At 55.8% G+C, this 15,029-nt stretch overlaps 1 protein-coding gene across 1 annotated transcript in view; it reads left to right on the forward strand.

Moving 5' to 3' along the window:
- Positions 1-14,755, forward strand: part of LOC119097917 (collagen alpha-1(XV) chain) — a 63,212-nt gene extending 48,457 nt beyond the window's left edge. The window contains exons 3-5 of the mRNA XM_037220862.1: positions 12,857-12,984; positions 13,830-14,078; positions 14,626-14,755. Coding sequence (XP_037076757.1) covers positions 12,857-12,984; positions 13,830-14,078; positions 14,626-14,679 — 431 coding nt within the window. The 3' untranslated portion in view covers positions 14,680-14,755. The remainder of the gene's footprint in view (positions 1-12,856; positions 12,985-13,829; positions 14,079-14,625) is intronic.
- Positions 14,756-15,029: the final 274 nt, after the last annotated feature.

The following is a 15,029-nucleotide window of genomic DNA, read 5'->3' on the forward strand; positions in this document are numbered from 1 at the left end:
AGAGACACCACGTTCACGGGGTGGATTGAGCCGTATGTAAGCTCAATTGTTTCAAAATTTGAGATTCCCAGATTACGACCTCGGGCTCAGGTAAGGTGAATCAAGGTCAAATTCCACATCGGTGTGAAAAGTGCCCCTGGAGTTCCTTGTGCAACCGCCGTGAACCCAAATATCTGTTTTAAGCGAAATGTTGATGGTTTTCATTTAAGGACAGTGGCTTTTAGTTTTACAGGGTCGAGGTGACCAAAAACCTACGAGATTTCTAACCATATTTTGAGCTTATTTTCCATTCAAATAATCGTTAGGGATTACGCTCTGCGGCATGTTACTAAAAGCGAAATGTTGACCAGGGTCATTTTGTGTCAGTGGCATTCTGTTACCTTTGAAAGCTCCATGGAACACGTTGCTGCTGTCCCTGTCATTACTAAGTTCAGAATTAGCCCTGGCACACTGGCACACAAAGCAAGCACTCGAGTGCAAAAGGAAATTAGTTTTGATCTCGGTCTGACCGCCATACGTGACCCTGAGTTTATGAAATTTGGTTTAAATCTTATTTAAATTGCTTTATTGCCTCAGAGTGACTGGATTGCCTCATCAGTGTGACCCATAGATGCGTTAATAATCAGCCGGGAAGCAAACAATGTAACTTTCTCTGAAACCGGCTCAAACGGAGCTCCCGGTCACCGGATCCCAAAAAGAATGAGTGATGAAACTGAAGGGTAAACATGCCAGTAAATTGTGACGAGTGTTCACCGCAACTAGTTCGCTTTAATAATACTTTGAGACGGCAGTTATTAAACATGAGGAATTCCAAACACCTCGATTTCATCATTTGAAATCGCCAGGTCCTGCTGGGGCGAAATCGAGCAAAGTTAAAGGTAACATTGTTATTTTGTGCATGCGTTTGAAAACTTTTCTGCAATCATTTCTCATAGCAAGCGTCTGTCAGCCAAACTTATGCGGGCTAAATATTTCAATACATTACGTAAGTTGCTACGTGCATTTAAGAGGATCATTATGCATATAGACTAAACAATACTTATAGCAATGTTCCTCTAGACTATTCGGGAGAGGTGGGTGCATTTATATTTCGGCTGCGTGCCCTTATCAAAACAAATATCAGATGTTTAGTTGATATTTGATGATTTTTTTATATATTGAGGTGATGTGATTATGAATGTCTGGTATTTGTTTCCATAAAGGCATGTAGCCAAAATATCAATAGATTCATCTCTGGATATTCTAGAGGAATATGGCCAGTATTACCGCCTTATTTATATTCCATTGCACTAACAAATCACATTAGCATGAATTTCAATAGATCGCTAACCCCGCTCGCTAAGGTTTGGTTGCATCCACATGAAGATAGCATTTACATCTGCAATCACCTCGCTCGACAGACGCCATGAAAGGTGGCTTACTGGTCCAGTGAGTAACGACACGGCACGCCAAGGCATTGCAATGGTGCCAGACGAACGAATGCAAGTGTTGCAGTGCATGTACAGCATGCTTGAGCAACGATCGCACCGTTTATTTCCTTATTTAAGGCTTATTTCTATAATTAGAGTGTACATGCATTGCATTTATTTAACAGACGCAAATGACTAAGCACCTCGAAACGCTCCATTTCCACTCGGAGGTAGCATGATGAGAGAGCACAATCCGCAGCGGGTTGGATATTACACATACATGAGGCTCGGGCGCGGGTCGGGTATGACATTACATAAACACTCATTTGGCTCACACCAACTGAAGCTGGGGCAAGAGCATCACAGGGAGCACCAGATCAGGCCCGTCATAAAACATTGTCGACAACCGCTGTCTCCTCAATGCGCCACGATCGCCCTATCGCACCGCGATGGCCTCACTTCGCGGTTATCGCGTCACCACGCGGTGGTCGCCTTTCTGCGCCATCGTTGCCCCACTGCGCCACGATCGCCTCACAGCGCCGTGACCACTTCACTGCGCCACGATCGCCGCGCGCCTCACTGCGCCGACGTGGTCCGCTTGACGGCGTCCTTGTCTGCGGCCCGGTCGGGCGGGCCGCGCTGGCTCAGGTTGGTCACGCCGTTGCCCAGGATGTCTGAGAGCTCGATCCTGCGCTCGTCGCTGCCGTCGCTGCGGCGCAGGTCGCTGGCGATGTCCTCCATGACGGCCGTCAGCGTCTGGCTGTACACCTGCTTGTACCACTGCACGCTCGGGTCGCAGTTGTTGTTCTCGGGCTCGAGCGCAGTGTCGGCCGGCGGCGCCAGCTGGTTGTAGGCGAGCGCGGCGGTCAGCAGCAGTACGGAGACGACGCCGGTGAGCCCGAGGTACGTCATCTGCGGCCCCAGCTGCGAGTACACGGCCGTGAACGCCACCGGGTACACGGAGCGGCCGACGTTGGCCACGGCGCCCATCAGGCCCCAGTGGGGCCCCTGGCCCGAGGCGGGCAGCAGCCGCGAGAAGATGGCGCCGGCGCTGGTGAAGAGCACGGCGGCGCTGGCCGCCGTCAGGATGACGCACGCCACCAGCTGGCTGAACGGCAGCCGCGGCGCCGAGTAGCACCAGCGCTGGTAGGACGGGCAGCGCGCCGACACCGGCCGGCTGCCGTTGCGCGCGACCAGCAGGTCGGGCCAGAGTGAGTAGCGCTGCTGCAGGGCGTCGGGCGCGGCTGACTGCTGCGCCAGCTCCTCCAGCGGCAGGCCCAGCACGCAGGCGACCAGCGCGCCCAACAGCGCGCCGATCAGCACGGTGCGTTCGCCGTAGCGCTGTGAGGTGCGTGCTGACAGGTTGTTGATGGCCATGGCGACCACGCTGGCCAGGAAGAGCACGAGGCCGGCGTCGCGCAGCGCGCGCGTCTCCTCCCAGCCGTAGAGCTCCATCATCATGGGCACCAAGAGCGCCTCGTGCAGGCGCATCGAACCGAAGCTGTGCGCGGTGACGAGCAGGCAGACGAGCAGGCCCAGGCAGTGGGTCGTGTGGCGCCGCTGCGAGAGCGCCAGCACGCGACTCTCCTCGGCCGCGATGTCCGAATCGGTGAAGCTGCAGCAGCAGACGACGCTCACCAGCAGGAAGACCGCTGTCAGCAGGAGCGAGCTCACCGTGAAGGTGTTGAAGCGCATGCTGCCGACGGCCAGGCCGTCGGTGCCGATGTACGACATGAGCGTCATCACGCCAGGCCCGAGCAGCGTGCCGATGCCGATGGTGGCGCCCGCCTGCGCCGTCGACAGCACGCGTTCTTCCGAGGACGTGCCGTGCGCCACGTACGTCATCAGGAGCTCCAGCTGGCCGCCGCACAGGCCCATGACGGCGCGTGCGCCCAGCAGCCAGCCGGCGGCCGGCAGCGGCGCCGCGTACGCCAGGCTCCAGAGCAGGCCGCCGGTGCAGGTCAGCAGGTCACAGGAGAGCGCCACCCAGCGGAACGACACCCGGCTTGTCAGCCACCCGGCCAGCGGCGCGCTGAAGGCGCGCAGCAAGCGGCGTCACCGACACCACCAGCGCGGCGGCCGTCTTGCGCGCGTCTGGCTGCGCCGACTGCAGGTACGGCCACGTCTGCGGTAGCGTCACCGAGTTCAGCAGGAAGAAGACGGTGCTGTTGAGAAGCAGCAGGCGCAGGTAGCGCCGTCGCCGGCAGCGCTGCGCCCACGACTCCAAGTGGCTGGTCGCGAACGAGATGGGGATGCTGGTGCGGATCGGAGCCGTCTCCTTGCTGCGCGTCCACTTCATCTTGGCCAGCCGCGCTAGGAAGGTGTGCATGGCGAGCGGTCAGGTGAGCGCCGCCCGGCCGGCCATTCCGCCCCTGGGGTACGGTCGAGGCGCGCGCCGCCGGCGTGGCCTGTTTTCGAACTGGCGTCGACGCGTCGCGCCGACGGCCGTCACTTGGCCAGCTTAATTGGCGCCGGGGGCGATTAGGTGTCGCCCAGGACACAGCTGTGCGCGTCGGGGCCCCACCTGCGAGACGTGACGCCGCGGCTGAGCCGGCGAGCCCGTGCGACGGCTCGGCTGGAGAGGGCCGCTTTGTGTTGCTCAACGCTCCGCTCATGTGGTGCAGAAGCCGGGCAAATGGGCGGTGAGAGCGACTTGACGCTTTGGTCGCTTGATGGAGATGTCGGAGAAAGAGGTGATTCATCTAGCCTAGCTCCTTGCTCGCCTGATGAAGAAGCTGGGAAGAAAGGCGCTTCCTTTTCCTCAATGCCTCGCTTGTCTGACACAAAATTCTGGGGACAGTTGCCTCAGTAGGAACTCGGCCCACCGCTTTCTGTACTTTTCATGATGTCGCTTCTTAACGTTTTACCTCGACGCTTTGCTCACTCATCGGAACAGGATAGAGAGAGATATTTTTGGTGACTCAATGTCTCCCTTGTCGCAAAGAGAAGCTGGAGAACAAGAGGCTTAGCGAGGTTATTACCATACGAAACATGACAACACATGGCTAACAGAGTCAAACAAGACCAACACAGCTACCAAATGGCACTGACAGGCGCCAGGAGGCCGACACACCTACCAAATGATAGGGACAGGCGCCAGGAGGCCAACACAGCCACCAAATGACACTGGCGGCACCGGAAGGTCAAATAGAAACGTTGAATGGTCTGGACATCAAGCGTGCCCGTGCGTACTCATATATTTCAGCATGAGTACGGCACGATGCCTGTGGGGTTTACTAAATGTAAATCGGTATTTGATAGCCACAGCACAATACGGAAACGCCGCATTAACAATTACTTCAAGTCTAATGAATGGCCGGCGTTTTCCAGAAGTCCTATTTCGTCGTAAATCTTTCCAGACATGGCTTCCTCTGGCACTAGCATTAACTCGTCTCATCACCGATGATTCACTGCGCGGTGCGGCTACATGATTCTTGTTGCTGCGGCCAAAGCCCGCAGCAACAAGATATGTCATAGTTCCACCCCCCTCCCCCCCCCCTCCCACATACGGCTTCCAACCACCAAAGGAAAATAGCGAGTGTCCCGTGCCGTCACCGGGGCTGTCGTGCGGTCCCTGATCAGGCAGTAATCCGGCGGCGCACGCGGCGCCGCTGGTCGCCGGACGTCATGACAGGCCGGCATTGTTTGTCCTGCAAATAAGGCGAGCTGACTGGAGTTCCTACGGCTTAGGCGGCGTCCGCCACCGCCAAAGAGCAGCTCAGACTCACCGGAGGCTCGATTGGGAGAGCTTCGCCTGTCATGGCCGGCCGGCGGCGGGCGCCGCTGACTGGCCGGGCCGAGGTCGGTCCCAGGCCCATCCCGGGATCCTGACTGGCGTCGGGAGTCACGGCTCACTCTGGCTGACTCGGCTGTTGGCTGAGCTGTTTGTCTGGGCTGCCCTCTCTGTCGCGGAGGAAAGGCCGGTCTGACTGCCGACGGGGAACGGAGGATGGTGTGACTGACGGTCGGAGAGCGGAGTTGGGGACGCCGTCTGTGTGATCCCATCACTGACGACTTCGCCGACAGTGATGGGATGCACATCTAGTCGCACCGACAGTCCTAGGGGGAACAGAGGAGAGAGAGAGAAAGAGAGAGAGAGAGAGAGAGAAGAGAGAGAGAGAGAGAGAGAGAGAGAGAAGGGAGAGGGAGAGATGAGAGAGAGAGAGAGAGAGGGAGAGAGAGAGAGAGAGAGAGAGAGAGAGAGAGAGGGAGAGAGGGAGAGAGAGAGAGAGCAGGAGAGAGAGAGAGAGGAGAGAGAGAGAGAGAGAGAGAGAGAGAGAGAGAGAGAGAGAGAGAGAGAGAGAGAGAGAGAGAGAGAGAGAGAGAGAGAGAGAGAGAGAGAGAGAGAGAGAGAGAGAGAGAGAGAGAGAGAGAGAGAGAGAGAGAGAGTACAGAGTTGGCCCTCCGGTATGTAAACCGCGCGAAGTCTGACGGACAGACTTGTAGGAATCATCTAGTCTGAGACACAACTGAGAAAACCTAACCCAGTCTGGTCGACGATCTTGAAAAGAGATCTCAGCCTAGACCAACAGCAGAGCAGAGCTCAATCCGACCAATGGTGTCGAGAAAAGGAGCCTCATTTGAAGGCACGAGAACAAGTACCCGCCTAGTCGGCGAACTTCGGTGAATCCGGTGCCAGTCAGTCGTCCAGTCTTGGGAACCCAACTGAATGCGGAGACACAGATCAGTCCTGTCGGCGTTGATAAGAGGCAGGTTCATTCAGAGTCCAGTACAGACCCGGGTCTCCGGTTGGGGACAGCAGTCCTGCCATCCCAGCCAGCGCTGCTGCTGTGCGGCGCTGCTAAATGGCCTGCGCGGCGGGAATGACGGGCTGTTCGAACCCCCGGAGGTCGCGCGGACGGGCGGACAACCCTGGACGGATGAGGTCGTCCCCGCCGGTCCCCAGACCCCCACGGTGGGGCTCGCCTCTCGCCTTTGTGTCGCTGATAATGTCATTCGACCCAAGAAAAGCATACGCTTCTCTGTCGGTTGGTTCTGCTGGACCACGGCGCGGGCTGTTGTATTGGACTGCTTTCAGCCGGGACATATGTGGGCACGCGGACAGGAGAGTGTGAACGCGCCATGGCGGGAGCGTTCCTCCAGCGAAACCGGGGGAGTAGCTGCGGGCCGGTGTCCAGGCCACGTACCGAATGAACGCCTGAGGTCTGGCCGGATCAGCATGGAAACTATGCCGTATCTATGCATCTGGTGACGCCCGCGTAAGAGGTCGGCAGGATTTTGAGCCCCCTGCTATGTTAATAGCCCTGGCACTCACATCTGGAGAAGGTGGCGAGGTATCTCAGTCCATTCTGTGGCAAAGACCGGTTCCGTCGTGGACATCCCGTATATCCGCGTCGTCCTCTGGCTGACGCCGGTGGTAAGCCGAGGCCGAGCCCCTAAGTCAGAGGCGGTAATGAGGCGACGTCAGGCCACCTGCACCCGATCGCACACTTCAGTCTCCGCCGCGCTGGCAATGGACGACCGTGCCCCCAATACCGGACCAATGCATACCCGGCCCTCCCACTCAGGCCAGTGGGACACGGTTTCCCCGACACGGGGCCAATGAATGGCGGTCTTCCCAGCACAGGGCCATTTGGTTATTGTCCGCTCCGACGTAGGACCAATGGATGAACGTTTTCCCCAACACCGGGCCAAGGATACTGTCTCCCCCCCGGCAAAGGATCATGAATACAATCTCCACCTGAGGGCTTGACGGGCTTAGTAAACGCATGGGGACCTATATGAAATGGGTTATGGGCTTGACTGGGTGGCAGCCTTGGAGAAACTTACTGGTGTAAGTACGGGTATTGGGTAAGGACGCTTACGAAAGGTAGCTAATATACTTACAGAAGTACTGCACAAGGTTTAGTGCCTAGGTTAAAGGCTACACTTTTGGGCCATTATTGTCCTCCATCCCTCGCCGCTTTTGTCACCATCATCCAGAAATGTATTTATGACGTCAAGTTTCCTGAAACATCTCCCCAACTTAGGACAAACGTGCCGGAGAAATGCAGACTGGTGAGCAACGGGTATGTAACGGCAACTGCTTACAAATCGGGTCGCGGACAGCATGGGCACAGGTCCTCGGGAAGGGGCTGGAAGGTGGGAGGGTGAAGGCAATGCTAACCGTTAAGGCCCTCTGGTCTCAGATCACCCCCGCTGACGGTGTCCGTTCCCTGGGCAGGTCAACCCTGCCGACGGTGTCGGTCCCTGGGCAGGTCACCCCGCCGATAGCGTCAGTCCCTGGGCAGGTCATCCCGCCGATGGTGTCGGTCCCTGGGCAGGGCACCAAGCCGACGGTGTCGGTCCCGGCAGGTCACCCCACCCAGAACCGAGGTGGGTCCGTTCCCTGGGACAGGTCACCCCCAACCGACGGTGCTGTCGGTCCTGTGCAGGTGCAGCAACCGGCCGACGGAGTCGGTACTCTGGGTAGGTCACCCGGGGCCGATGGCGTTGGTCTATTGGTAGGTCGGACCGACCGATGGCGTGGGGTCTATGGGGTAGGATCGCCCGACCGATGGCGTTTGGGCCCTATTGGTAGGTCAACCCGACTGATCGCCGTCCGCCACAGGACAGTCTGCCTGACGCCAGGGCAGAGTCTGGGTCCGGATCCATACGCAAGGACGACGGTCTCCACCAGCGCCAGGACGTGGGCGGGTCTCGCCTGCATAGCTGTTCAATAGCCGTCATAGCCGCGGGGCAAAAGTGTCAGCCGGCGCCATATCAATTAACAGATCCCACTGCACCAGGATGTAGCTCACCATCATGATGCAAGGCGCGGATGCTGATGTGAATGTTTGCAACAAAATGTATTTCGGTGATTGGGCTACGTACAATCACCGTATGTACACGACCGATCGCCACTTCTCGGTACTATCCTGTAAATGAATGATGCATCCTTTCCGGGAGTCGGACCCGATTTGCGCAGTCGAACTGCTAAATCCGGCGAAATATGAGGTCCGTCTGGGAGGCGCGTCACTATCATGACTGATGCCACCCCTGCGGACGACTCTTCCGTCACCGCGCCACGCCCCCGGCCGTCGCAGTGACCCCTGACCCCAGCGCATTTGAGCGTGCAACGGCGAGCGGCCTGGCCACAATCGGGCGTATATCGAGCGTCCCCCGCTCTGGAGGTGGCTCCTTCAGACCGCCGGCGAACCCGGCCGAGAGACAGGAAATTAAAATATGATTTACGACGCGTCGCCGGCCGGTCGCCACCGTGAAAAAATACGCCCGCGTCACGCGGTCTGCCAGGCGGGCTCAGGCCGACCGATCGCCTCATCATCGGTCGCGCCGCGGCCTGCGGGGACAGCTGGGCTGGCTCGGTGAGAGGGGGGAGGGAGCGAACGCTCGGGACCCAGAGCTGTGCTCAACGGAGCCACGGCTGAGGCTGGGACCGCGCAGGCAGGCAACCTTTGGAAGTTGGCTACGGCCGTCCATTCACCCTGAGGGCTTGCTGCGACGTGGGCGACGTCGGTCGCCGGAGACGAGATAGTTGATGGATAGCATGCAAAGGGGGCTCTGACCCCGCGACACGTGATCCGTGGAGCGATCCCGCCTGACCTCTGCCAGTCCGCAGCAGCTGGAGCGGGCCAGGTCACGTGGCGACGTGGAGGGGTCACAAGGACCCGTGTCAATACGGCGCGAAACGCTCTTGCATCTTGCATTGACGAGAAAGTGTCGCCCGGACTCTACGCTGACGTGAGCGCCGGAGGGGGTCCCTCATATCCGGTGGCTGACACCGGAGGTGCCAGAGGGGCCTTCCCGGGCGACCGCCGGCCGCCGTGGCCGCGTCACAACCTGGACGCATCGCCGCAGCTCGTCATCAACGCCCGCTTGTGAGAAGCCGCGCCAGCCTGCGGTCTGAAGACCTGAAGCCGCAGACCTGCAGCCGCAGCCGGCGGGCCACGTGGCGCAGCGTTTCGGCGTGGACGGAGGCGGTGGGCGGGGTCGCCGGACATGTTGGGGATGTCCGGTGTGACGGACAGTCGCGACCTGCTGCTGTTGTGTTGGCGGTGGTGCTTTAACGACTCTCTCAGCTGCGAGGCTATATGGCAATCGCTTGCCTGCCGCCCTGGAGAACGCAAATAACCGTCGCATTGCGCAGAACGCGTCCAACCTCTTCCGCTATCGACACCCCAGTGGTGACCCTGCTCAGACATGGAGCCGCCATAGGTCGCGACACTGCCTCCCTTCCCGGGTTTGATGCATGCCAATCGGTCGGAGGGGACTACCGGCACGCCTTGGCGACGCATGTCGATGAATGGATCGCGTCGCACGTTGGGTGGCGGATCTGCGTCTCGTTGCCACACGCTTAGTTGGCACGAACACCAACGGCACGAAGGTCGGCTGCCTTTAAAGCCTATTTGATTGGGAGCTCAAACCAGAACCAGACGCCTTTTCAGTGCTTATAAATTGTTGGTGTATGAGCACGGTGAGCAGTCACGTTGCACAAAGTGAGATATTACATCAGAAAATGTTGCATAGAACCCACTTTCCTTGACACGGACCAGTATAAATGTGTACAACTGCAAAAACGTTTGGTCAGAGACTGATGTTGCAAACCCGACCATACCAGAACGGCTGCTGGCTGAAAACCGATTGCTCGTCTGTTGATGCGGAAGGACCGGATTGGGGCAAGCTAAACCAGTGCTAATTTGTATTACTGTGGCCGCTACCAAGGGCTGCTTTTCTCCATCGCTATAGTTTTACTTCGCCCAGACCCTCGCCAGACACTTGGAATATATCGGGAGGCTTTGCTAGATCGCACCAGCATGGGACAACATCCGGAAGGAAACTGCACGTGTTCTTAATGTAAGCCGTGGTAGCAATACATCACTTAGGCTGACATAGCAAGGTCCTGACCAGAAGTGGTGATTTAATGCCGGCATATTTATGGGATGTTCACTCTTTCTGCGGGGTGTTCTGCCTGACAGTCAGCTGACCGAGGCCCTCGTACCCGCGGTAATTATTTCACCTCCAACCTCATCATAAGCCCGGTGGGCGTTAGTCAATGAAACAAGGCTGCAGTCGAACCGGCATTTCGAGCTGCTTGCTGTGCGTACTTTGTCACGATGACTCATAGGAAGCATTTCCTTTTGAAGTGTTTGTCATTGACGAGCGAAGAAAGCTAGCAACATAACCGAATCTGAAAGCTATTTTCTATCGTGGCCTTGAAGCGACGCTTCGTTTGAGGTCTGCAATGTGAACCATAAACATAAGCAAAGCAGATGACAATAGCGTGAGTGTGTCGCATCATATATTTCATTTACGGCATTACGGCATGTCAGAGGTCCTGTATGGCATCTTCATGAATGACGTTCAGGCATGACTATTACTGATGATCCCCAAATTTTTGTGTAAGTACAATCCAAAGCATTTGTTTGACCTGCCTGACAGCATTTTTTGATAAGCGACTTGAGTATATTTGCTAATGGCACCACACTATGCGAACACTCTTAACTCAGGGCAACCCTCAGCTTTCGAAAACGAATTTTTGTAGTTCCCCAAAGCGCTTGCACAGATGACCAGTAGTGCTCCCTGTTCCTGTTTTCATTTGGTTTTGCGGCACTTAGATCGTACGTTAAAGCCGGTGTTACAAAATTGGATGTTTGTGTCGCACCACTCCTAAGAAACAAAAAATACGACAAGACACACACACACACACACACACACACACACACACATATATATATATATATATATATTATATATATAATATATATATTATATAAGCTCTGTAAATTTCATCATCGTTTTTTAGCATTACAGCGTCGCTTGGCCAGGACCTCCTGGCATAACTGGGGGTCGTTAACTCAACCTTAGAACTTCCAACTGATAATGCCGAAAAACTAGGAACGGAAGGTCATTTTTCTTATGCCAAAACGCATCATATTATTAGGATGCATGTGTGAAGTGACGGGGATGGCAGTGTAGCAGCGGTTAGCAATCACTGGAAACCACGGATTATCAATCGAATTTTACTAGTGCCAAACACGGTGACCTACCATCCACTAACACTTTTACCGTCAGCAGAGGCTACAAAGTAGTCAGCCAGCAGACGAGCAGATGGACTTCTGGTTGCCAACAGGGTGGCCAAGGGCGCTGGCGTGTTATCCAGGGCGAAGTCTGATTACATCCCCGCGTATGTTGACGAGGAAAGGTGAAAGAATCGTTTATCGCATACGGCTGCATACATAAACGTGTAAACAAATATGACAACCGCTGAAAAATGTACCTTGTTGTTTTCAAAAATAGAATATGATAACAAAGTTTGAAGCCTTCTTTTAGTTTTATGTTGAGCGAGCCACGTTGTGTGACATGGAGTTCAGGCGTTCTAATCAAATCCTGCAAGCATGGACCAAAAAAGACGCCGTGTGCGTGGGAAACATTTCTTGTAATTGACTTTTCATTAATAAAATCTTCGCAAGATGAACAACTTGAAGCTGATGACAGGAGATACTTTTTCATGGCCGCCGTGTCTGTTTTATTATGATGTTATGTTGTTCTACACGTATTATGTGTACAAAGATATTATGTATTCACTCTACATCTGGGCTTAAAAGGCTTGATTCTAATGAGAGCAGACCTTTGGTTGAAAAATGTCAGCAACCATCGATAATCATTAACGCTATCTTGTGCAGGATTATCAATTTATTGGTTGGTTTGGGAAAAAATATTCCCATACAAGGGAGCAATAATTAGCGCATCTCAAGCTCCTGTAATGCCACTTTGTATTTCGCGTTCGGTGAAACGTCAGTATAATGTCATGTTTATTAATATGCAGACACAACCATCCGCGCTTTGCCACCTAGCATTTTGTCAATGTTCTCTTCTGCACTATAGCCCTGCCGGCTCGTTTTCACAATGCTCCACAGTGGTGTCTAACTTGGTTAGGGCAGCGTTTCAGTCCATAACGCCACTGCCGGACACAGCGCGCAACACTGACAGTAGGACACCTACGACTCTGTTGTTCAATAGTTGTTAGAGTTGAGAAGAATTGATGTCTAGGATCCAAATGCTCCGCTTGTTCCAAGAAAGATAAGATCTCAACGCTCTTTTAGTGTGTCAAAATCGCGTTCAGGCACAGCATTCGAGCGTCAAACCTACTGCTACGCCTTTGACTGGAGACGTGTCTAGACCACGGTCTACATGTTTATCCGTCAAAAAATGTTCATGGCGTGAAGCGAATGCCCCCCCCCTTCCTGCCCCTGAGTTGCATCACCACGCAAGTCCCTTCTAAACACAGTGGGACACACTTTGAACTGGCCGCCATGTTTATGAACGCCGTCAAGCGTCACATAGCCTATCGGAGACGCCTCCGGCCTGCGCTGATGAATTGCATTACCGGGAGTGCGATTGGTTTGGACCGCCGCGGACACTTAGACCGCCTGAGTGTTGTCGCAAGCGGCGAACAAACGGCGGCTGACCGAGGGGTGTGTTTGCAGGGGGCGCCCGGGTCGTCAATCTGCTGGAGGCCATACCGATCCCGTTTCCGGAGAACGGGCAGCTGGCCTTCGTGGAGGGCGAGGACGGCTTCCCGGCGTTCGGTTTTCAGCCGGGGCATGACGTCAAGGTGAGGTCATCGGTCACGCGTGATGGGCGCCGCTTTGACGCATGCGCCTGTCGAGGTTTAATGTAGCCTGCGCGCGAACCACTCACTGGTCGCTTCTTCGAAGTTTGTGAGTGGGAGGGTTGCGAAATATAATTGGGCTGTTGCCTGGTGTGTGTGCCGCTGCGGTCGGTACCAGCGGCACTCGTATATCGGCGGGGGCGTAAGGAAAATTTTTGCAATCGGAGAGGGGGAGGGCGAGGGGCACAGCTAAAAAAAAAACACTGAAAACCTGGTATAGGGCGCGGCAGGCGTGTTAGACGTTAGGTCTACTACGTGCCATAAAACACACGGCATGTGCCAAACCTGTTAAATTTCACGGGGCTATTTCAAGTTTCGACTTCCAGCCCTTGTTCACGGGCATGCTAATACCGATGACTAATCTGGTCAGGGGAGGGAGGGGCACATGCCACCGGAGGCTCGTGCCGCTGGAGCCCACTACGTGAAAGCCCCCTGAGAACGGGCTCTGGAGCATCGCTGGTCAGCCTCCCAAACGAGCCGAATCTATTACTTATCTTGTATTTACCTCGGATTGGAACGGCAGATCAGAAAGTGTCCGTTCATTCTGATTGCATGCATGTTAGCTTCACCAGATCGGCGCGAATCCGCTGAAGAGGGGTAGGCTTAAGCAGTCATCTGCAGCACGAACATGATCCAGCGCTGTCGATCTTGCCAGGCCTCATACCAGCCATATATGCATGCCAGGGAGGGTGAAATACGACCTGGCTATGACACGTGTCGTCAGCATCCCCGCCAGCTGAGCCGGTCATAGACGACACCGCCTGACCTGACCGCCCCCCCTCTGTCAGCACCCGTACCGGCTCTACCTGCCGGAGCGGATGCCGCGCGACTTCGCCATCGCCGTGACGGTGCGGCCGACGCAGCCGGAGGGCGGCTTCCTCTTCGCCGTCGTGAACCCGCTGGAGACGGTGGTGCAGCTCGGCGTGCAGATCACGCCCGGTGGGCCCGGTACCACCAACATCTCGCTCGTCTACACCGACTCGGAGGTGCACTTCGCCTCTCAGCGGATCGCCACGTTCAGCGTACCGAGCTTCGAGGTGAGCGGCCGAGGGAGCGTGCAGAGCTTCGAGGTGAGCGGCCGCCCGAGCATGCAGAGCTTTGAGCGTGCCGAGCTTCGAGGTGAGCAACCACGGGGCGGCGACCTGTTGGCTGCGTGGATGTGGTCGTCACTGCCTTAACGCGGATGTCACCGTCTTATTTTGCGTCACAGCTTTTGTGTATGGGGGGGGGGGGAGCCGGCAAGCGGTATCATGCGTCGCTGCTGAAAGATCCGGGGCGACGTCGGGTCTGGCCGGTGCCAAAAGGCGTTATTGCATCGAGGCCGCGTACCATACAGGATATCAGACAGCTGCCCACGGACATGGCTTTCTCCGTGACTCATGCGCATAAAGCATAATGTGTTGTCTGGGGCTCGGTCATACATGGCTGTGTGACCACGCTTCGAGCCCGCCGCGACGCCCGCTGGCCACCCCTTGTTTAGACGAGACAGACGACATTAACCATTAGAGCAGCGGGACGGCAGGGCTGGTGCTGCCCTGTGACAGCTCTTATCCGTCATCAGCTCCGCTGTTTGCCCCGTCACAGACCGAGTCGATGATACCACCTGGGACTGTTCTGGTGCTTCCTGTCAGAGGCTGACCTGACACCTCATATGACAGTTTCCCGCTCTGTGTGTAATTGCCGTGACACTGTTTGCCATCACCCGAGTATGACCGCGATTACCAGGCAAGTGCCATCTGTGGTCATTTGGTACAGACTGACGCCGAACTGGTTGGCTGCACAGTGCTGTCCTGATCTTGTCTGGTGCTGTCCTGGCTCTGTCCATCTCTGCTTGTCACTGCAGTGTTGACTATGCCTGGGCACTGCGGGCGGGGGCGTATACAGGACCTCGCAAGGTGGAGGAGGGCACGAAATTGCTGACTAAAACCAATTGTAGTGTACGCATGCGCGCAAGATGGCCTGCATGACCTTTGACAAGGTCGTATTTT

This window comes from Pollicipes pollicipes, unplaced genomic scaffold (genome assembly GCF_011947565.3).
Source record: "Pollicipes pollicipes isolate AB1234 unplaced genomic scaffold, Ppol_2.1 Scaffold_4740;HRSCAF=5597_pilon_pilon_pilon, whole genome shotgun sequence".
Taxonomy (NCBI): Eukaryota; Metazoa; Arthropoda; class Thecostraca; order Pollicipedomorpha; family Pollicipedidae; genus Pollicipes; species Pollicipes pollicipes.